This window comes from Balaenoptera borealis (genome assembly GCF_965194805.1).
Source record: "Balaenoptera borealis genome assembly, chromosome: 6".
In the NCBI taxonomy this organism is placed as follows: domain Eukaryota; kingdom Metazoa; phylum Chordata; class Mammalia; order Artiodactyla; family Balaenopteridae; genus Balaenoptera; species Balaenoptera borealis.
Genome location: NC_138863.1, coordinates 129192305 through 129216481, shown reverse-complemented (window position 1 = coordinate 129216481; position 24177 = coordinate 129192305). Strand labels below are relative to the sequence as shown.

Sequence of the window (24177 nt, the reverse complement as noted above, 5' to 3'; positions counted from 1 at the left end):
TTCTTGCATTGAATTGCTTTTGCACCTTTGTCAAAATCCATTGAGCATATTTGTGTGGGCCTATTTCTGGGTCCTCTGTTCTGTTGCATTGATCCTTGTGTGTATATCTCTGCCCACACCACACACTCTTTTTTTTTTTTTTTAAATTTATTTATTTTGGCTGTGTTGGGTCTTCGTTTCTGTGCAAGGGCTTTCTCCTGTTGCGGCAAGCGGTGGCCACTCTTCATCGCGGTGCACGGGCCTCTCACTATCGTGGCCTCTCTTGTTGCGGAGCACAGGCTCCAGACGCGCAGGCTCAGTAGTTGTGGCTCACGGGCCTAGTTGCTCCGCAGCAAGTGGGATCTTCCCAGACCGGGGCACGAACCCGTGTGCCCTGCATTGGCAGGCGGATTCCTAACCACTGCGCCACCAGGGAAGCCCCACACTCTTAGCTATAGAGTAAATCTGGCAATTGAATAGATTGGTTCCTCCCACTTAAATCTACTCTTTCTAAATTGTTTTAGTTATTCTCAATTATTTGCTTTTCCATATAAATTTTAGAATACTCTTATTTATATCTATAAAAAATCTTTCTGGAATTCTGATAGACATTACATTAAATCCCAATCTTGGGAACATTGACATCTTCACTATACTGAATCATCCAATCCATAAGCTTGATTTATCTCTCCATTTATTTAGATCTTCTTTTATTTCTTTCATCAGCATTGTGTAGTTTCCAGCATATGAGTCAGTAAATGTTTTATTAGATGTATACCTATTTATATTTTTTAGCAATTGTAAATGGTATTATGTTTTTAATTTTGAGGTCGACCTGTTCATTGATAGTATGTAGAAATATTAGATTTTGAAATGTTTGTCTTGTATTCTATAACCTTGCTGAACTCACTTATTAGTCTTATGAGATTTTTGTAGGTTCCTCGGGATTTTTTTTGTGTAGAAAATCATACCATCTGCAAGTTGAGACAGCTTTATCTCTTCCTTTCTACTCTGTATGCCTTTACTTCCTTTTCTTGTCCTATTAGCCTAGCTAGAATTTCCAGTACTATGTTGAGTGGAAGTGGTGGGATTGGACATCCTTGCCTTGTTCCTGATCTTAGCAGGAAATCTTCAAGTTTCTCACCATTAAGTATGATGTTAGCTATAGGTTTTTGGTAGATAATCTTTATCACGTTGAGGAAGTTACCCTCTATTACTGTTTTTCTTGGAGTTTTTATCATGAAGGGTGTGGAATTTTGTCAAATGCTTTTTTCTGCATCAATTAATATGATCATGTGATTTTTCTTCTTTAGCCTGTTAATATGGTAGATAATATTGATTGATGTTTTTATTAGCTTTATTGAGGTATAACTTAACATACCATACAATTCATCAATTTAAATGGTACAATTCAGTGGTTTTTAGTATATTCACTGAATTGTGTGACCATCACCACAGTCAGTTTTAGAACATTTTCACCAACCCAAAATGAACCCTACACACATTAGCAGTCACTCCTCACTTTCCTCCAACAGTGCCCTCCTCCATCCATCCTAGGCAAACACTAATCTACTCCCTGTCTCTATAGATTTGCCTATTTGGAAGATTTCATATGTAGATGGAATTGGGCAATATGTGCACTTTTGTGACTACCTTCTTTCACTTAACATAATGTTTTCAAAGTTCATCCGTGCTGTAGCATGCATTGGTATACTCTTCCTTTTTAATTGTTAAGTAATATTCCATTCCACATTTTATTTACCCTTAATCAGTGATCAACATTTGGGTTGTTTCCAAAATAATACAAAAAAGTATTCATAATACTTTTACAAAGAGTATGCATATACTTTTTGAGTATTAAAAATGCTTTTATGAATATTAATGTACAAGTTTTTGTGTGAACATATGTTTTCATTTCTCTTGAGTATATACCTAGAAGTGGAATTACTGGTTCATATTTAGTATTGGTCAACCTGTGAATATTGAACCAGCCTTGAGTCCCTGGAAAAAACCCTACTTGGACATGGTATATAATTCTTTTTACATATTGTGGAATTTCCTGTGCTAATATTTTATCACGGTTTTTTGCATCATAGTCATGTAAGATACTGACCTGTAGTTTTCTTTTTTTGTGTACTGTCTCTGTCCGATTTTGGTATCAGGTAATACTGACCTCATAAAATTAATTGGGAAGTGTACCTCATCTTCTGTAATCTGCAAGAGATTGGGTAGGATTGGTGTTAATTCTTCTTTCATTGTGGGGTAGAATTTTCAGTGAAATCATATTGGCCTGGAATTTTTTTGGGGGGGAACTTAAACATTCAAACTCAATTTACTTAATACTTATAGGATATTCAAATTATTCTGTATTGGGTGAGTTATACTAATTTGTGCTTTTCTGAAGAATTGGTCCTTTTCATTTAGTCAAATTTATGTGTGTAGAGTTGTTCATAGTGTTCAATTATTATCCTTTTGATGTCTGGTGGTCTGTGGTGATATTCCCCATTTCATTCCTTGTGTTGGTAATTTGTATTCTCTTTTTTCTTTGTCAGTTGTGCTAGAGGTTTGTCAATTCTATTGACGTTTTTGAAGAACTTGTTTTTGTTTCATTTTCTCTGTTGTTTTTCTGTTTTTGATTTTCTTGTTTTTATACCTATTATTTTCTTATTTTTTGTTTGCTTTGGGTTTATCTTGCTTTTTTTTTTCTAGGATATTGAGAGGGGACTTAGATTATCAATGAGACTCTCTCCTTTCTAATATGAGCAATTAGTGCTATAACTTTCCCTCTCATCACTGCTTTAGCTGTGTTCCACAAATTTTGATATGTTATATTTTCATTTTAATTCAGTTCAATATAATTTTGGTTTACCTTGAGACTTTGTCTTTGACTCCTGGATTATTTACAAGTGTGTTTTTTAATTTCCAAGTGTGCAAATTTTTGGCATTTCTGTTATTAATCTCTAATTTGGTTCCATTGTGTCTGTAAAACACACTGTATATTTCAATTCTTTTGAATTTGGTGAGTTTTAATTAATGGCTCAAGGTGTATATGACCTTGATATATGTTCAGTGGGCATTTAAAAAAATGTTTTGCTGTTGTTGGGTGGATTATTCAATAGATATCAATTAGATCCCACTTGTTGATGGTATTGTTCAGTTCTTCTGTATCCTTGCCAATTTTCTGTCTTGTTGTTCTATTGATTGCTGATAGAGAAATGATATATCCAATGCTATAACTGTACATGTCTGTTTCTCCTTTCAATTCTGTCAATTTTGCATCACATATTTTGAAGCTCTGTTGTTTGGTGCATACACATTTCATATTTCTATGTTTTCTTGGTAAACTGACCCATTTATTATTATACAATATCTCTGTCTGTCCCTAGAAATTTTCTTTGATCTGAAGTTTACTATATCTTGTAACAATACAGCCACTCATGCTTTTTTTGGATTAATGCTTGAATGATATATCTTTTGTCCATCTTTTTACTTTTAGCCCACCTATCTTGTTATTTTTAAAGTAGACTGTACATAAATGAGTTGTGTTTTTTAATCTACTCTGCCAATCTCTGCATTAATTTTTGTATTCAGACCACTTATATTCAATGTAATTTTGATATGTTAGGGCTGTGGGTTACTTAAATATATTTTATAATCCCATTTTGATTTATAGTATTTTTAAATGTATCTTTTATAGCTTTTCAAAGTGGTTGCTCTACATATTAAATTATGTATACATTACATGTCACAGTACTGTTGCCATTATTTTATCAGTTTGAGTAAAATCTAGAAAGCTTACCTCCTTCTCCATTCTTTTTTTTTTTTTAAGGCCTGGATAATAATTATAAAACATAATCATCATTTAAATAGGTGTATTAGGGTGGAGAGGCACATATAAATTTTATGGTTGGGATACTGTTTTTTTATGATTTTTAAAAATTTTTTATTGGAGTATAGTTGATTTACAATGTTGTGTTAGTTTCAGGGGTACAGAAAAGAGAATCAGTTATATGTATACATATATCCACTCTTTTTTAGATTCTTTTCCCATATAGGCCATTACAGAGTATTGAGTAGAGTTCCCTGTGCTCTACTCTAGGTCCATATTTGTTACCTATTTTATATATAGTAGTGTGTATATGTCAATCCCAATCTCCCAATTTATCCCTCCTCCCTTTACCCCCTGGTAATCATAAGTTTTTTTTTAACATCTTTATTGGAGTAAAATTGCTTTACAGTGTTGTGTTAGTTTCTGCTGTATAACATTGTGAATCAGCTATATGTATACATATATCCCTATATCCCCTCCCTCTTGGGTCTCTCTCACACCCTCCCTACCCCACCCCTCTAGGTGGTCATAAAGCACTGAGCTGATCTCCCTGTGCTACGTGGCTGCTTCCCACTAGCTATCTATTTTACATTTGGTAGTGTATATATGTCCATGCCACTTTCTCACTTCGTCCCAGCTTACCCTTCCCCTTCCCCCTGTCAAGTCCATTCTCTACGTCTGTGTCTTTATTCTTGTCCTGCACCTAGGTTATTCAGAACCATTTTTTTTTAGATTCCATATATATGTGTTAGCATGCATATATTTTTTTCTCTTTCTGACTTACTTCACTCTGTATGACAGACTTTAGGTCCATCCACCTCACTACAAATAACTCAATTTCAGTTTTTTTTAATGGCTGAGTAATATTTCATTGTGTATATGTGTCACATCTTCTTTATCCATTCATCTGTTGATGGACACTTAGGTTGCTTCCATGTCCTGGCTGTTGTAAATAGTGCTGCAATGAACAGTGTGGTGCATGTCTCTTTTTGAAATATGGTTTTCTCAGGGTATATGCCCATGGGTCATATGGTAGGGTTTTTTTTAGTTTTATAAGGAACCTCCATACTATTCTCCATAGTGGCTATATCAATTTACATTCCCACCAACAGTGCAAGAGGGTTCCCTTTTCTCAACACCCTCTCCAGCATTTATTGTTCGTAGATTTTTTGATGATGGCCATTCTGACCAGTGTGAGGTGATACCTCAATGTGGTTTTGATTTGCATTTCTCTAATGATTATTGATGCTGAGCATCCTTTCATGTGTTTGTTGGCAATCTGTATATCTTCTTTGGAGAAATGTCTATTTAGATTTTCTGCCCATTTCTGGATTGGGTTGTTTGTTTTTTGATATTGAGCTGCATGTGCTGCTTGTATTTTGGAGATTAATCCTTTGTCAGTTGTTTCACTTGCAAATATTTTCTCCCACTCTGAGGGATGTCTTTTCATCTTGTTTATGGTTTCCTTTGCTCTGGAAAAGTTTTAAGTTTCATTAGGTCCCATTTGTATGTTTTTGTTTTTATTTCCATTTTTCTAGGAGGTGGATCAAAAAGGATCCTGCTGTGATTTATGTCAAAGAGTGTACTTCCTATGTTTTCCTCTAAAAGTTTTATAGTGTCTAGCCTTACATTTAGGTCTTTAATCCATTTTGAGTTTATTTTTGTGTATGGTGTTAGGAAGTGTTCTGATTTCAATCTTTTACATGTAGCTGTCCAGTTTTCCCAGCACCACTTATTGAAGAGGCCTTCTTTATCAAAGATAAGGTGACCATATGTGCGTGGGTTTATCTCTGGGCTTTCTATCTTGTTCCATTTATGTATATTTCTGTTTTTGTGCCAGTACCATACTGTCTTGATTACTGTAGCTTTGTAATATAGTCTGAAGTCAGGGAGCCTGATTCCTCCAGCTCTGTTTTTCTTTCTCAAGATTGCTTCAGCTGTTTGGGGCCTTTTGTGTTTCCATACAAATTGTGAAATTTTTTGTTCTAGTTCTGTGAAAAATGCCATTGGTAGTTTGATAGGGACTCATTGAATCTGTAGATGGCTTTGGGCAGTATAGTTATTTTCACAATGTTGATTCTTCCAACCCAAGAACACATTACATCTCTCTATCTGTTTGTAGCATCTTTAATTTCTTTCATCAGTGTCTTATAGTTTTCTGCATACAGGTCTTTTGTCTTCTTAGGTAGGTTTATTCCTAGGTGTTTTTTCCTTTCGTTGCAGTGGTAAATGGGAGTGTTTCCTTAATTTCTCTTTCAGATTTTTCATCATTAGTGTATAGGAACGCAAGAGACTTCTGTGCATTAATGTTGTATCTGGTTGCTTTACCAAATTCATTGATTAGCTCTAGTAGTTTTCTGGTAGCATCTTTAGGATTCTCTATGTATAGTATCATGTCATCTGCAAGCAGTGACAATTTTACCTCCTCTTTTCTGATTTGGATTCCTTTTATTCCTTTTTCTTCTCTGATTGCCATGGCTAAAACTTCCAAAGCTATGTTGAATAATAGTGGTGAGAGTGGGCATCCTTGTCTTGTTCCTGATTTTAGAGGAAATGGTTTCAGTTTTTCACCATTGAGAAAGATGTTGTCTGTGGGTTTGTCATATATGCCCTTTATTATGTTGAGGTAAGTTCCCTCTATGCCTACTTTCTGGAGAGGTTTTATCATAAATTGGGTGTTGAATTTTGTCAAAAGCTTTTTCTTCATCACTGAGATTATCATATGGTTTTTATCCTTAAATTTGTTAATGTGGTGTATCACATTGATTGATTTCCATATATTGAAGAATCCTTGCATTCCTGGGATAAACCCCACTTGATCATGGTGTATGATCCTTTTAATGTACTGTTGGATTCTGTTTGCTAGTATTTTGTTGAGGATATTTGCATCTATGTTCGTCAATGATATTGGCCTGTAGTTTTCTTTTTTTGTGACATCTTTGGTTTTGGTAACAGGGTGATGGTGGCCTCATAGAATGAGTTTGGGAGTGTTCCTCCCTCTGCTATATTTTGGGAGAGTTTGAGAAGGATAGGTGTTAGATCTTCTCTAAATGTTTGTTAGAATTCGTCTGTGAAGCCATCTGGTCCTGGGCTTTTGTTTGTTGGAAGATTTTTAATCACAGTTTCAATTTCAGTGCTTGTGATTGGTCTGTTTATATTTTCTATTTCTTCCTGGTTCAGTCTTGGAAGGTTGTGCTTTTCTAAAATTTGTCTATTTCTTCCAGGTTGTCCATTTTATTGGCATATAGTTGCTTGTAGTAATCTCTCATGATCCTTTGTATTTCTGCAGTGTCAGTTGTTACGTCTCCTTTTTCATTTCTAATTCTGTTGATTTGAGTCTTCTCCCTTTATTTTCTTGTTGAGTCTGGCTAATGGTTTACCAATTTTATTTCTCTTCTCAAAGAACCGGCTTTTAGTTTTATTGATCTTTCCTATTGTTTGCTTCATTTCTTTTTCATTTATTTCTGGTCTGATCTTTATGATTTCTTTCCTTCTGCTAACTTTGTGGTTTTTTGTTCTTCTTTCTCTAATTGCTTTAGTTGTAAGGTTAGGTTGTTTATTTGAGATGTTTCTTGTTTCTTGAGGTAGGATTTTATTGCTATAAACTTCCCTCTTAGAACTGCTTTAGCTGCATTCCATAGGTTTTGAGTCATCATGTTTTCATTGTCATTTCTTTCTAGGTATTTTTTAATTTTCTCTTTGATTTCTTCAGTGATCTCTTGGTTATTTAGTAGTGTATTGTTTAGCCTCCATGTGTTTGTATTTTTTACAGATTTTTTCCCCTGTAATTGATATCTAGTCTCATAGTGTTGTGGTCAGAAAAGATACTTGATACGATTTCAATTTTCTTAAATTTACCAAGGTTTGATTTGTGACCCAAGATATTATCTATCGTGGAGCATGTTCCTAGAGCAGTTGAGAAGAATGTGTGTTCTGCTGTTTTTGGATGGAATGTCCTATAAATATCACTTAAGTCCCTCTTGTTTAATTGTCATTTAAAGCTTGTGTTTGCTTATTTATTTTCATTTTGGGTGATCTGTCCACTGGTGAAAGTGGGGTGTTAAAGTCCCCTATTATTATTGTGTTACTCAATTTCCTCTTTTATGGCTTTTAACATTTGCCTTATGTATTGAGGTACTCCTATGTTGGGTGCATAAATATTTACAATTGTTATATCTTCTTCTTGGATTGATCCCTTGATCATTATGTTGTGTCCTTCTTTGTCTCTTGTAATAGTCTTATTTTAAAGTCTATTTTGTGTGATATGAGAATTGCTACTCCAGCTTTCTTTTGATTTCCATTTGCATGGAATATCTTTTTCCATCCCCTCACTTTCAGTCTGTATGTGTCCCTAGGTCAGAAGTGGGTCTCTTATAGACAGCATATATGCAGGTCTTGTTTTTCTATCCATTCAGCTCATTTGTGTCTTTTGGTTGGAGCATTTAATCCATTTACTTTTAAGGTAATTATTGATATGTATTTTCCTATTACCATTTTCTCAATGGTTTTGGGTTTGCCTTTTTTGGTCTTTTCCTTCTCTTGTGTTTCTGCCTAGACATGTTCCTTTAGCATTTGTTGTAAAGCTGGTTTGGTGATGCTGAATTCTCTTAGCTTTTGCTAGTCTGTAAAGGTTTTAATTTCTCCATTGAATCTGAATGAGATCCTTGTTGCGTAGAGTAATCTTTGTTGTAGGTTTCTCCCTTTCATCACTTTAGATAGGTCCTGCCAGTCCTTTCTGGCTTGCAGAGTTTCTGCTGTAAGATCAGCTGTTAACCTTAATGGGATTCCCTTGTATGTTATTTGTTGCTTTTCCCTTGCTGCTTTTAATATTTTTCTTCGTATTTAATTTTTGATAGTTTGATTTATATGTGTCTTAGCGAGTTTCTTCTCGGATTTTTCCTGTATGGGACTCTCTGCACTTCCTGGACTTGATTGACTATTTCCTTTCCCATGTTAAGGAAGTTTTCCACTATAATCTCTTCAAATATTTTCTCAGACCCTTTCTTTTTCTCTTCTTCTTCTGGGACCCCTATAATTCAAATATTGGTGGGTTTAATGTTGTCCCAGATGTCTCTGAGACTGTCCTCAATTCTTTTGATTCTTTTTTCCTTATTCGCTCTGCGGTATTTATTTCCACTATTTTATCTTCCAGGTCACTTATCCGTTCTTCTGCCTCAGTTGTTCTGCTACTGATTCCTTCTACAGAATTTTAAATTTCATTTATTGTTGTTCATCCTTTGTTTGCTGTTTAGTTCTTCTAAGTCCTTGTTAAACCTTTCTTGTATTTTCTCCATTCTATTTCCACGATTTTGGATCATGTTTACTATCATTACTCTGAATTCTTTTTCAGATAGACTGCCTATTTTTTCTACATTTCTTTGGTCTGCTGGGTTTTTACCTTGCTCCTTCATCTGCTGTGTGTTTCTCTGTCTTCTCATTTTGCTTAACTTACTGTGTTTGGGGTCTCCTTTTTGCAGGCTGCAGGTTTGTAGTTCCTCTTGTTTTTGGTGCCTGCCCCCAGTGGGTAAGGTTGGTTCAGTGGGTTGTGTAGGCTTCCTGGTGGAGGGAACTGGTGCCTGTGTTCTGGTGGATGAGGCTGGATCTTGTCTTTCTGGTGGTCAGGACCACGTTGGGTGGTGTTTTTTGGGCTGTCTGTGAACTTAGTATGGTTTTAGGCAGCCTCTCTGCTAATGGATGGGGTTATGTTCCTGTCTTGCTAGTTGTTTGCCATGGGGAGTCCAACACCGGGGCTTGCTGGCCGTTGGGTGGAGCTGGGTCTTAGCATTGAGACAGAGATCTCTGGGAGAGCTCTCACCAATTGATATTATGTGGGGCCGGGAGGTCTGTGGTGGTCCAATGTCCTGGACTCGGCTCTCCCACCTCAGAGGCTCAGGCCTGACACCAGGCTGGAGCACCAAGATCCTGTAAGCCACACAGCTCAGAAGAAAAGGGAAAAAAAGAAAGAAAAAATAAATTAAAATGAAAAAATAAAAAAATAATTTTAAAAAAAGTAATAAAAAAAGAAGAGAGCAACCAAACCAATAAACAAATCCACCAATGATAACAAGTGCTAAAAACTATACTAAGATAAACATAAAAATCAGTAACAAGTCTGTTGCAGACAGCAAATCCCAAGTCTACAGTTGCTCCCAATGTCCATTGCATCAATTTTGGGTTGATTCATTGTCTATTCAGGTATTCCACAGATGCAGGGCACCTCAAGTTGATTGTGGGGATTTAATCTGCTGCTCCTGAGGCTGCTTGGAGAAATTTCCCTTTCTCTTCTTTGTTTGCACAGCTCCTGGGGTTCAGCTTTGGTTTTGGCCCCACCTCTGCGTGTAGGTTGCCCTCAGGCTTCTGTTCCCATCCAGAAAGGATGGGGTTAAATTAGTGGCTGATTAGGGGGGTTCTGGCTCACTCATGCTGGGGGCGGGAGGGGTACGGTATTTATAATTGGAATGCAGGGCAAGCCTGTGGTGGCAGAGGCTGGCGTGACGTTGCGACAGCCTGAGGCGCACTGTATGTTCTCCTGGGGAACTTGTCCCTTGATCATGGGACCCTGGCAGTGGCGGCTGCACAGGCTCCCGGGAGGGGAGGTGTGGATAGTGACCTGGGCTTGTACACAGGCTTCTTGGTGGTTGCAGCAGCAGCCTTAGCATTTCATGCCCGTCTTTGGGGTCCGCACTGATAGCTGCAGCTCATGCCCGTCTCTGGAGCTCGTTTAGGCAATGCTCTGAATCCCCTCTCCTTGCTCACCCCAAAATAATAGTCTCTTGCCTCTTCGACAGGTCCAGACTCTTTCCCGGACTCCCTCCCGGCTAGCTGTGGTGCGCTAACCCCTTCAGGCTGTGTTCACGCCGCCAACCCCAGTCCTCTCCCTGCGATCCGACCGAAGTCCGAGCCTCAGCTCCCAGCCCCCGCCCACCCAGGCGGGTGAGCAGACAAGCCTCTTGGGCTGGTGAGTGCTGGTCGGCGCCGGTCCTCTGTGTGGGAATCTCTCCGCTTTGCCCTCCGCACCCCTGTGGCTGCACTGTCCTCCGTGGGTCTGAAGCTTCCCCCCTCCACCACCCACAGTCTCCGCCCACGAAGGGGCTTCTAGTGTGTGGAAACCTTTCCTCCTTCACGGCTCCCTCCCACTGGTGCAGGTCCCGTCCCTATTCTTTTGTCTGTTTTTTCTTTTTTCTTTTGCCCTACCCAGGTATGTGGGGAGTTTCTTGCCTTTTGGGAGGTCTGAGGTCTTCTACCAGCGTTCAGTAGGTGTTCTGTAGGAGTTGTTCCACATGTAGATGTATTTCTGATGTATTTGTGGGGAGGAAGGTGATCTCTGTGTCTTACTCCTCCATCATCTTGACGGTCCCATGTCCCTCTCTATTCTTTATCTCACCAATTTGTGGCAAATTGTCTTAAATATTTCCGCTACATACATTGATAACCATATCAGAGAGTGTTACAATATTTGCTTCAAAAATCAAACATATTGTAGAAAATTCCAAAAGACAGAGAAAATGTATTTGCTCTTATTTTTCCATTTCCATTATTATTTTCACATTCCTGATGCTCCAAAATTTCTTCTCTTAATCTTTCTTTTTTGTTTAGAGAACTTTCTTTGGCCATTCTTTTAGGATAGGTCTGCTGGCAACAAATTCTCTCAGTTTTCTTTGATCTAGGGTCCTGATTTCCCCTACATTCCTGAAGGATATTTTCACTAGATAAAGGATTCGGGGTTGACAGTTCTTCCTTTCATTACTTGAAAAATATGGTGCCACTTCTGGCCTCCATGGTTTCTGTTATTTGAATTTTTTCCCCTGTACGTACATCTTCATTTTTCTCTTGATGGTTTCAAGACTTTTTCTTTGTCTTTAGTTTTCAAAAGTTTGACTACAGTATATCTTGGTGTAGGTTTCTTTTGGTTTATCTTCTTTGGGTTTTACTAAGCTTCTTTGATGTGTAGATATATGTGTTTTGTCCAATTTGGGGAGTTTTCAGCCATTATTTCTTCAAACACTTTTTCAGCTACATAGTATTTCTCTTCTCCTTCTGGGATTCTCATTACATGAAGATTATATCTTTTGTTATAGTCCCACAGGTCTCTGAGGGTCTGTTAATTTTTTTCCACTTTTGTTTTTATTAGGTAATTTCTATTGTTCTAACTCCCAGTTCATTAGTTCTTTTCTGTTTCCTCCATTTTGCTGTTGAGCCATCTATTGAATTTTTAGTTTTGCTATTGTGTTTTTCAGTTCCATTTGGTTCTTCTTTGCTGAGACTTTCTAGTTTTTCATTTGTTCCAAGTGTGTCTGTTATTGCCTGTTGAACCATTTTCATTTTGGCTGTCTTAAAACTCTTTGTCAGATAATTCCAACATCCCTGTCGCCTTAGTGTTGTCATCTATTTTCTTTCAAGTTGATATTTCCTTGGTTATCACTGTAACAGGGGATTTTGATTGAAACTTGCACATTTCAAGTATTATGAGGCTCTAATACCTATTTAAACTTTCTGTTTAGCTGGTTTCCTCTGACACCACTCCAGCAGAAGGGCCTAGTACTGCCTCATTGCTGCCAGGTGCGATTAGAAATCCAAGTTCCCCACTTGGCCTCAGTTGATATCATGGTAGGGAAGGATTCCTTGTTATTTCTGGGTGGTGGTGTGGGAGATCTGGCTCCCTACTGGGCCTCTGCTGATACCTTCCTGGATGGGAGGAATAAGGTCACCTCATTAGTGCTCCTCATGTGGCCTCCAGGGACACAGTTGTGATGTGGCCTCACTACTGCAGTGGTGAAAGTTCTGTCTACTTGGCCTGCTCTGACACCTCACCAAGGAGGTGTTTCCCTTACTGCAAGGTGGGACTGAAGTTCAGGTTCCCCACTCTTGGTCACCACCTACCTGGTAGGGGGTGTGCATAAGGAGGAAGTTGGACTCCCTAGCACCCAGCAGAGATGAACGTCCCAGCTCCTTATTTTCCTTCTCTGACCACCCCAGTGGGAATGGGGGACCGGGCCCCTTATTATAGCCTGGTGAGCCTGGGAGTTTAGGCTCACCACTTGGCCTTTGCTGTCTGGGTAAATTTGGGTCTACAGTGTTAGGCTGCAGTAGAGTAGTGTCTAAAAGTTTTCTATCCTACTAGGCTGCCACATTCATATTCCTTTGGCTAGAGAGGGCAGGCCTTTCTTGGGGCTTTTTTGGTCTCTATCTGTTGGTGTTTCCAGGTAGCTGACATCTTCAGCACCCTGTCTGGGATATATGAGACATGATAAAAATCCAAGGACACAGCCCCACTGCTGTGTCATTTCTTGGGTCCCTAACTTGTTTGCCACCTTCTATCCAGCTTTCAGAGTCTTCTTACGGTTGTTTTATATAAAATGTCAGGTTTTTCATTGTACTTAGCAGGAAGAAGCGGGAATAGTAATTTTACTCTATGTTCCTGGGAGCACAAGTCCTGAGATGTAATTTTTTAGTGTTGATAGTATATTTGCATGCTAGCCTGAATGATTTAGGAGAGAAGGAGGAAAAAATGTAATGAAGCAGTCTGAACAGGTGAGAGTGGGTGGGCTCCATTGTACCCAGTAGGGCTGCAGGCAAGCGTGTCCTTGGAAGGCTGGGTACTTCGGCCTCTGGTTAGCTTCTCAGCATGTCTACCTCCCATGTAAGCAGCTTCTGTGGTTATGTACTCAGAGAAGCTTCCATTTCCTTCTTGGACTCTGGCTGATTCCTTCAGTGAAGGAAGGAAGAGGCAAAGTCAGTAGCTGAGACTAGAAAGGAGGGAAGATGTATAGGGATTTAAGGAGGGAGGTGGAGGAGAGCAGGAGTGAAAATTGACTTGGGAGATGCAGTAGGATTGCTGGGCAGTGCTGGGGCCAACGGAGAACCCTGCCTGTGGAGGCCAGGTGAGACCAGCAGCAGCACCCAGGGTTCTCCGTGGCCACATTCAGCCACTTAAGTGGTGGCTCAGAGTGGGCAAGTCAGGTTTGGGGTCTTGCCACGTGGCAGATAGACTCTAGGGTGGGCCCTATGATCCCCACTGTCTGGTGTTCACACTCTTGTGTGATGACCCCCTGCCCTTGAGTGAGAGTGGGACCTTTAACTGGCTTCCAACCAATAGAATATGGCAAGGGTGATGGATGGGATGTTACTCTTTGATGGCTACATTACATGAAATTCTTCCTTGTTAGTTGACTCGCTCTGGAGACTCTTGCTGTTCCTTGATGAAGTGAACAGACATGTTGGGGTCCACATGGCAAAGAGCTGCAGGAAGCCTGTAGGAAGTGAGGGTGGCCTCCAGCCGACAGCCAGCAAGCAGCTGGGTCCTCAGTCCTGTAGCCACTAGGAAGTGAATTCTACCAGCACTGAGTGATCTTGGAAGCTGATTCCCAGCCCAATGACACTTGAGAGCCTAATCATAAGACCTACCTAAGCCTGCCCCAGTGACCGCTGAGCCACCGAAACTCTGAGATTGTAAATGTGTATTATTTTAAGCTACTTATTTTGTGGTAATTTATTATGCAATAATAGAAAACTCATATATCAGGTGAACTTGACAGAATGTAAGAGGAGGCAAGTAAAAGGAGTGTGTTTGCTTTACCACAGAATCTCAACTGGGAAAGGGGAGTGAGGACATGTTGGCTGACATGGGAGCAGGCAAGTGCTGGAGAGGCACTCACAAAACTTAGAGCCCAGGGTGTAGATGGTGAAGCCAAAAAATAACAGCAAGTGTAGTAGTGGGTGGGAGGGGTGGGGAGAGAGAGAGAGAGACCATAAGCTGGGGCCCAAATCGTCGAAGAATGAAGGTGGGACATGGCCAGGAAGACAGTAGCCAGTGTAGTAAAGGTTGGGTGGTGTATTCCAATGGCAGCTGGAGTACATTAAGGAGGGGAGAAGATGGCAGTGGAGAGCTAAGAAGATAACTCTGTTAGAGGGAGAGAGTGGGACCCAGTATGTGATGAAAATGTGGGGTCCCTTGTTCAAAAAGCAGGAAAAAGTGCCGTTAACAGTCCTACAATATAAAAGATTTTCTTTTCTTCCACAGTCTCTTGACTTGTCATGGTGTTTTAAATTGCTATTCTAAGTAAAGAAAAATTAAAAAATTTAATTATTAGCATAAATTTTATTGTTCATCTTTATGTTGTGCAACATCAGTTTAAAATATAAATATGAGAGCATTTAACTTGTAGGTGGAATCCCGGAAGTCACACAAGTTGTGTTTTCATTGTGTAGTTCAAATGTGCATATGGAGTTTATTCTGACCGGGTAATGGAAACATTGCGTGAAACTAACTCTAATATTTTTGTTTTGTCTTTTGATACAAGTACATTCTATCAACACTCTCTGCCGTCTGCTTACTGATGAGTAAGTCATCTTTTCAATGTAAGTGATGGGTTAAAGTAGGGAAATCAGAGCAATAAGAAAATAGTACGACTTCCTTGGTCATTCGGGTTTCTTCAAAAGCTGTTGCCTTTCTGTATTTAAAGTAAATTCTTGTTCCATCAGAAAGTGTGGGCTTTTGGGCTGTGAGCACACCCCGCCCCCACTTACTCAGCTGTAGACATAACTCACTGACCTTGTACCTGCTTGGACTCCCACACATCCTGGGCCCTCCAGAATTTGTGATCATGGGGCATTGCGAGCCTCTGTGAATTGGGTGACAAGGAGTGGTGTACCCATGAATTGTACTCACTTCACCCAACTGTAAACAAATAAAATGGTAATGGGTTAAAACATAATCCCGAAATCAGGACACCATAACCTTGCAAGTATGGTGATTTTTCTCATTTTTGTAATAGGTATCATTATTGTCTCATTGCAAGAGTATTAATTTTCTAGATGCAGAAATCGTTAAAGCTGTAGCCTAGACAAAGACAAAGGAGAAAGCCTGAATCATCTGTACCTCCGCCACACAAAGGTAGCCATACTTTAGAGGCTGTGTCTTTTTGGTTTTCTGTTCTATGTATATTCTATGTACTTGTTTATTTCAAGAGATATATCCCAGTGTATCAATGGTGTTTACCATATTTTAAACATTTCCCAATGTCAGTATCTCTAGAGGATGTTTATGTTTGCATAGTATTTCCTACTATGCACATATCACAATTTACCTAACTAATGCTCTGTTGTTGAATAGTTAGGTCACTGCTAGTGTGAAATGTGCTAAAATATTCATTCTTGGAGATGAACATACACTTTTTTCCATATGATATTAGATGCTGAAACATGGGAAGGGCCTTGTTATAAGAAGTGTTTCTACTGTACCATTCAGTAGTATGAATTCCCCAAGATAAAAGTGATATTCACAGTTTGCTTTTTATCAACAGTGGTTTCTTTCTGGCTGACTCTAGTGAGAAGAGTGGCAACAGAAACATGCACCTAGAGAACAAAGATGGCAGGCTGACCTCTGGTGTGCTGGAGATGGAGATACATCAGACATCTGCTCCCATGAGTGCTGGCCTGGGAGGGCCGGGGCTGGTGGGACTCAACACCAGCAACCATAGGCCACAGCAGGGAGACAGCAAGGCAGACTCTCTGAACCCCTACCCCAGTGGGGCAGCTGGGCAGAGCTGCTGGGGTCCTGTGGACCAGGATTTTGGCTCATTCCTCGCGGAGTGGAGGTGAGTTTAAAACAATTTTATCTTGTGAATGTGGAATTCACAAATACCGGATTTCCTTGAGCATAGTCCTCTCACATTTTTTGTGGGAAAAATGTCCAGATATTCTGCAAGAATCTTTCCAGCATTAGATCACTTTCCTGGCCTGTTTTGAATGAATGCTACTTCTAAAATGTGGCTATTGTAAATCCAAAAGATAATAAAAATAGAAATCAGATCAGTTACATCACCTGTGTACAAACTGGTTAGTAAGTATTTTCTTAGAGCTATTAAAATCAGGGTATAGGTAACACGGAAAGCAGGAAGGAAGAGTGTGTTAAGTTATCTAGTGGCATGCAACAAACTCCAAAATTCAGCATCTTAAAACAACACGTTTATTTTCTCACAGTTTTGTGAGTCAGGAATCTGGGCATGGCTTAGCTGGATCCTCTGCTCAGGGTCTTTTACAGGCTGAGAACAAGTGGTCAGCTGGGGCTGACCACGGTTCAGGTGGGCAGGGTCTGCTTCCAAACTCGTCTGTGTGATTGTTGGCTGGGCTCAGTTCCCCCTGGGCAGATAGACTGAGGTTCTCAGTCCCTTGCCAGGAGGCCTGCTCCATCAGGGCAAGCATGAGAGACAGTTCTTTGTAACCTAATCACAGAAGTAACTCCCCATCACTTTTGCTGTGTGGGCCCATACTGAAGGGGATGGGATCACACAAGGGTGTGAACACCTGGAGTGGATCACTGGGGGCATGTCAGAGGCTGCCTGCCGCGAAGGTAGAGGAGAGGAGGAGAGAAAAATTGTGAAAGGCTAAATGGACCAAAAAGATGACTGGTGTTATCTATAGGAAACTATGTATGGAGCCCTCCTAGGTTATCTATATCTTCTCATTGTTTACAACTGATCTGAAAACTGATGACAATACAAATGATTCTCATCCCAAGAAATAAATTTGAAGTGTGTCTGATGGAATGAATTGTCCAGTTTTACACTGATTTTTCAATTCAGTTCAACATTTCTAATTGCCCATATATGTATGGTTTCTTTTTCTTGTTGGTTTCCTGTAATTAATGAGTTAAATAAAATATTTGATATGTGTTCATGTCACATGTATATGGCAGTCATGATTTTATCTTCTTTTTTTACTTACAGTTTTATTGAGATATAATTGACACATAATACTGTACAGGTTAAAGGTGTACAGCATGATAATTTGACTTACATACATATGAAATGGTTACCACAATAAGTTTAGTGAACATCTGTCATCTCATATAGATACAACATTAAAGAAATAGAAAAAAATTGTTTTCCTTGTGATGAGATCTCTTAGGATTGGCTCTCAACAACTTTCATATACGACATGCAGCAGTGTTAACTATAGTCATTGTGTTGTATATTACATCCCTAGCACTTATTTATCTTGTAACTGGAAGTTCATACCTTTTGACTATCTTCATCCAATTCCCCCTCCCCAAGCCCCTGACTCTGGTAACCACAAATCTGATCTTGTCTGAGTTTGTTTATTTTTTGAAGTATAGTTGACCTACTATACCATGTTACTTCCTCATCCACAACATAGTGATTCAATATTTCTATATATTTCAAAATGATCACAAGTCTAGTTACGATCTGTCACCATACAAAGATATTACTTAGTTATTGACTGTATTCCCCATGCTGTACATTTAATACTGTGACTCATTTATTTTGTAAGTGGAAGTTGTACCTCTTAATCTCTCTCACCTGTTTCTCTCTTCTCTCCACACCCCTCCTTCTGGCAACTACCAGTTTGTTTTATCTGTGACTCTTTTTCTGTTTAGTTATATTTGTTCATTTGTTTTGTTTTTTAGACTCCACATATAAGTGAAATCGTACAGTATTTGTCTTTCTCTGTCTGACTTATTTCACTTAGCATAATACCCTCTAGGTCCATCCATGTTGCTGCAATTGGCAGTACTTCATTCTTTTTTATGGCTGAGTAATAGTCCATTGTATGTATATGTGTGTTTATATATATATACACCACATCTTCTGTTTTCAGTCACCTATTTTTGGGCACTTAGGTTGCTTCCATATCTTGACTATTGTAACTAATGCTGCAATGAACATAGGAGTGCATATATCTTTTCAAATTAGTGTTTTCATTTTTTCCAGATATATTCCCAGGAGTGGAATTGCATTATATAGTAGTTCTATTTTTAGTTTTTAAAGGAGCCTCCATACTGTTTTCCATAGTGTCTGCATCATTTTACATTCCCACCAACAGTGTATGAGGGTTCCCTTTTCTCTACATACTTGCCAAGATTTGTTATTTATAGACTTTTTGACGATAGCCATTCTGACAGGTCTGAGGTGACATCTCATTGTGGTTTTGATTTGCATTTCCCTGATGATGAGTGAGGCTGAGAATCTTTTCATGTGTCTATTGACCATCTATATGTCTTATTTGTAAAATTATCTATTCAGGTACTCTGCCCATGTTTTTAATTGGTTGTTTTTTGTTTTTTGGGTTTTTTTGTTGTTGAGCTGTATGAGTTCTTTCTATATTTTGGATATTAACCCCTTATTTTGATATACCATTTGCAAATATCTTCTCCCATTAAGTAGGTGGACTTTTTGTTTTGCTGATAGATTCCTTCACTGTGCAAAAGGTTTTTAGTTTGATGTGTACATTTTTTTTTTTGCTTTTGTTTCCCTTCTCTGAGGAGACATATCCCCCCAAATATTGGTAAGACGGATGTCAAAGAGCATACTGCCTATGTTTTCTTCTAGAAGTTTTATGATTTTGTGTCTTACATTTAGCCTTTAATTCATTTTGAATTTGTTTTTGTATATGTTGTGAGAAAGTAGTCTAGTTTGATTCTTTTGCAGGTAGCTGTCCAGTTTTCCCAATACTATTTATTGAAGAGCCTATCTTTTCCCCGTTGTATATTCTTGACCCTTTTGTCATAGATTAATTGCCCATGTAAGTGTGGGTTCATTCTGGGCTATCTCTTCTGTTTCATTGAGCTATGTATCTTTTTTGTGTGTGCCAGTACCATGCTGTTTTGATTGCTGTAGGTTTATAGTATAGTTTGAAATCAGGCAGTGTGATACTTACAGTTTTGCTCTTTTTAAAGATTGTTTTGGCTATTTGGAGTCTTTTATGTTTCCATACAAATTTTAGAATTATTTGTTCAAGTTCTATGAAAAATACTATTGGTATTTTGATAGGGATTGCACTGAATCTGTAGATTGCTTTGGGTAGTATGGTCATTTTAACAATATTAATTCTTCCAACCCCTGAGCACAATATACCTTTCCATTTGTTTTTGTCACCTTGAATATCTTTCATCAACATCTTATAGTTTTACCTTCTTGTTTAGAGTTATTCCTAGATATTTTATTCTTTTTGATGCAATTGTAAATGGAATTGTTTTCTTGCTTTCTCTTTCTGATAGTTTGTTGTTAGTATAAAGAAATGAACAGATTTCTATATATTAATTTTATATCCTGCAACTTTACCAAATTCATTGATGAGTTCGAGTAGTTTTTTGGTGGTGTATTTAGGATTTTCTATGTATTGTATCATGTCATCTGCAGTGACAGTTTTCCTTCTTCCTTTCCAACTTGGATTTCTTTTATTTCTTTTTCTTGTCTGATTGCTGTAGCTATGACTTCCAATATTTTGCTGAATAAAAGAGGCTAGAGTGGACATCCTTATCTTGTTCCTGATCTTAGAGGAAATGCTCTCAGCTTTTCACCATTGAGTATGATGTTAATGGTGGGCTTGTCATATGTGGCCTTTATTATGTTGATGTATATTCCCTCTATACTCACTTTTTTCAGAGTTTTTTTATCATGAATAGATGTTGAATTTTGTCAAAAGCTTTTTCTGCATCTATCAAGGTGATAATATAATTTTTATTCTACAATTTGTTAATGTGGTATATCACTTTGATTTGTGGATAATGGGCCATCCTTGCACCCCTGGGATAAAACTTATTTGATCATCATGTATGATCCTTTTAATGTATTGTTGAATTTGTTTTGTAATATTCTGTTGAGGATTTTTACATCTATGTTCATCAGTGATACTGGCTTGTAATTTTCTTTGTTTAAAAAAAGAAGCTATCTTTGTCTAGTTTTGGTATTAGGGTGATGCTGGCCTTGTAGAAAGAGTTCAGAAGTGTTCCTTCCTCTGCAGTTTTTAAGAATAGTTTGAGAAGGATAGATGTTAATGCTTCTTTAAATGTTTGGTAGAATTGATGCATGAAGTCATCTGGTCATGGACCATTGTTTGTTGGGAGTTTTTAAAAATTGCTAATTCAGTTTCGTTACTGATAATTTATCTGTTCATATTTTTTATTTCTTCCTGATTCAGTCTTTCGAGGTTGTACATTTATAGGAATTTGTCCATTTCTTCCAGGTTGCCCATTTCATTGTTTGTAGCAATCTCTTATGATCTTTTGTGTTTCTGTAACTTCTTCTTTTTCATTTCTGATTTTATTGATTTGTGCCCTCTCTCTTTTTTTCTTGATGAGTTTGGCTAAAGGTTTATCAATCTATATATATATATATACATGCTTATTTTAAGTTACTGATCTCTTAAGTTTGAATGCTTTTTAACAACCCTGCATTTTTACTCCCTCTCAACATTTACTGTTTTTGACATCAGATTTTACATCCTTTTGTTTTGTGTACCCCTTAACTACTTACTGCAGACATAGATGATTCTACTGCTTTTGTAAACTCCTACTATCTTTATAAGTGGTTGATCTACTACCTTAACTGTATACTTGCCTTTGCCAATAAGATTTTTCCTTTGGTAATTTTTATATTTCTAGTTGTAGCCTTTTCTTTTTTGCTTAGAGAAGTCCCTTAAAGGTGGTTTGCTGGTACTAAACTCTTTTAGATTTTGCTTGTCTGTAAATCTTTTGATCTCTCCATCAAATATGAATGAAAGCCTTGCCAGGTAGAGTATACTTGGTTGTAGGTTTTTCCCTTTCATCACTTTGAATATATCAAGTCACTCCCTTCTGGACTGCAGAGTTTCTGCTGAAAAATCAGCTGATAGCCTTATGGGAGTTTCCTCATACATTACTAGCTTTTTTCCCTTGCTGTTTTTATTACTCTCTCCTTATCTTTAATTTTTGTAATTTTAATTATAATGTATCTTGGTGTAGATCTCTTTGGGTTGATCTTATTTGGAACTATCTGTGCTTCCTGGACCTGGATGTCTGTTTCCTTTCCCAGGTTAGAAATGTTTTCAGCAGTTATGTCTTCAAATAAGTTCTCTGCCCCTTTCTCTTTCCTTCTTCTTCTGGGACCCCTATAATGAGAATGTTTGTTAGTATGCTTGATGTTGTCCCAGAAGTCTCTTAAACTGTTCCATTAAAAAAATTTTCTTTTTTCTTTTTTCTATTCAGCTTGCATGATTCTCATTACTTTTCCAGTTCACTGATCTGTTCCTCTGTCTCATTTAATCTGCTGCAAAACTCCTTCTGGTGTATATTTTATTTAAGTTATTGTATCCTTCAGCTTTGTTTGGTTTTTCTTTATATTTTCTAAGTTTTTGGTAAGCTTCTCACTGTGTTTATCCATTCTTCTGAATTTGTTGAGCATCTTTATGGTCATTTCCATGGAAACTCTATCAGGTAGATTGTTTATCTCCACTTTGCTTTGTTCTTCTGGTGTTTTATTTTATTCCATCATTTGGAACATGTTCCTCTGTCACCTCATTTTACCTAATTCTCTATTTTTATTTCTATGCATTAGGTAGAATGGTTACATTTTTGTATCTTGGAGAAGTGGCCTTATGGAGGAAATGTTCTATATGTCTCAGCAGGGCACTCCCCTCTGGTCACCAGAGCTAACTACTCTAGGGGTGCCCCCTATGTGGGCTGTGTGGGTCCTTCTGTTGTGATGGGCTGACTACTGTGGGTGGTCTGGTGGGGTGACTGGCCCCTGGTCCGGCTGGTTGCCAGGCCCTGCCTTTTGCAAAGGATTCTGGCAGCTGATGGGTGGGGCTGTGTCACAAGGTGGCTGGCTGCAGAGCCCAAATGGTTGCAGGGCTAGTGCTGCAAACTCTGCTGCTCCTACTGCTGCCACAGCCACAGCCAAACTTGAAGCAAATGGAGGGTCAGAGGAGCCAGATGAATATGGGAGTTGATCTCTTTGACTAATCACCAAAAAGCAACCAACTCAGCCAGCTTTATTTGTGAAACAAGAAAATAGAGGCTTACTTCTCTTAAAAAAAAAAAAAAAGGTCAAGGGTCCTGGATCTAGTGTCAGCCTATTGGTGGGCTGGGCTGGGCCTGGGGGGCTCCTGGAGCTGGTGTCATCCTGCTGATGGGTGGGGCTTATGGCGGGGGGGCGTGTCCCAGGGCTGGTGCCAGACTGCTGGTGGGTATACCAGGGTGCTGGGGTCTCTGGCTTCAGGACCCTGGGGGTCCCAGAGTTGGTGTCAGTCTGCTGGTTGGCCAAGCTGGATCCTGGGATCTCTGGCTACAGAGCCCAGGAGGTTCTGGAGCTGGTGTCAGCTCTTTGGTAGGTGGGTCCAAATCCTGGTGTGGCTAGCTGAGGGGCCCAAGCTGTTCCAAAGCTGGTGTCGGCTTATTGGTGGGCAGAGACAGGGCCCTGGGCATTCTGGGGTAAGTGCTGGCTCTTACTTTTTTTGTGGAGCTGCTTACCAATGTCTCTGGCTCTAAGACCTGGGTGTCCTGGAGCTGGTGTTGGCCTGCTGGTGAGTGGGGCTGGGTCCCAACACTCCACAGTGGTCTTGGGGCTAGTGCTGGTATACTGATGGGTGGGTCCATGTTCTGTGCCCTCTGGTGGGTGGGGCTGTGTCCTTGGGTGGCTGGAAGGTCCTAAGGCAGTGGGCCTGCTGGTGGGTGGGGATGTGTCCCCACCCAGCTGGTTGCTTGGCCTGAGGTGTCCCAGTACTGGTATCAGTAGGCTGGTGGGTGAGACTGGGTCCTGGTGCTTATAATCTGGAAGAAGGATTCCAAAGTGATGCTCGCCAACACCAATGTCCTCACGGTAGAGTGAGCTCCCCAAAAGCTCTTCCACCCACTTCTATGTCCCCAGGGTGAGCTCCAGTTACCTCCTTCCTCTCCTGGAGGCTCTCCAAGATCTGCAGGTCTGTCTGACACAGGCTCCTTTCAAATTACTGCTTCTGCCCTGGATCCTGGAGCATGTGAGATTTTGTGCATGCCCTTTAAGAGTGGAGACTCTATTTTCCACAGCTCTCTGACTCTCCTGAAGGTAAGCCCCACTGGCCTTCTGGGGGCTCATCTTCCTTGTGCAGCTGGGGGGCCTGATGTGGGGCTCAAACCTCTTGTTCTTTTGGGGGGAACCACTGCAATTGTAATTACCCTCCATTTGTGGTTGCCCACTCAGGGGATACTGCATCTCCACCCCTCCTATCCATCTTGTGGTTGCTTTTTCATATCTTTAGTTGTAGAAGATCTTTTATGCCTTCAATTCTTTCTTACTGATAGTTGCTCTGTAAATTGTTATAATTTTGGTGTTTCCGTGGGAGGAGGTGAGCTCAGAGTTTTCCTACTATGCCATCCTCCCCAGCTCTGATTTTGCTCTCTTTTAACAATAATCCTATAACAGAGGGAATAAACAACAAAAAATAGAGAAAGCAGACTTCATTCTGGTGGCACCCTGACCCTTATGTTTGGGATTCTGAGCCTCCTCTTGTAGATGCAGCCCTGGAATTATGCAGGATACTTCTTGATGCTGCTTTCCCCCTGTCCTCACTGAGGAATTCCACCCCTTTGCTACTTGAGGCCTCCAAGAGAG

General features: G+C 39.4%; 1 protein-coding gene across 2 annotated transcripts in view; it reads left to right on the top strand.

Annotated features, from left to right (window-relative positions):
* Positions 1 to 24177, top strand: part of OCA2 (OCA2 melanosomal transmembrane protein) — a 299659-nt gene that overhangs the window by 6000 nt on the left and 269482 nt on the right. For both annotated transcript variants that reach the window (XM_082395480.1, XM_082395481.1), the window contains exon 2: positions 16111 to 16404. In XM_082395480.1, coding sequence (XP_082251606.1) covers positions 16111 to 16404 — 294 coding nt within the window. The remainder of the gene's footprint in view (positions 1 to 16110; positions 16405 to 24177) is intronic.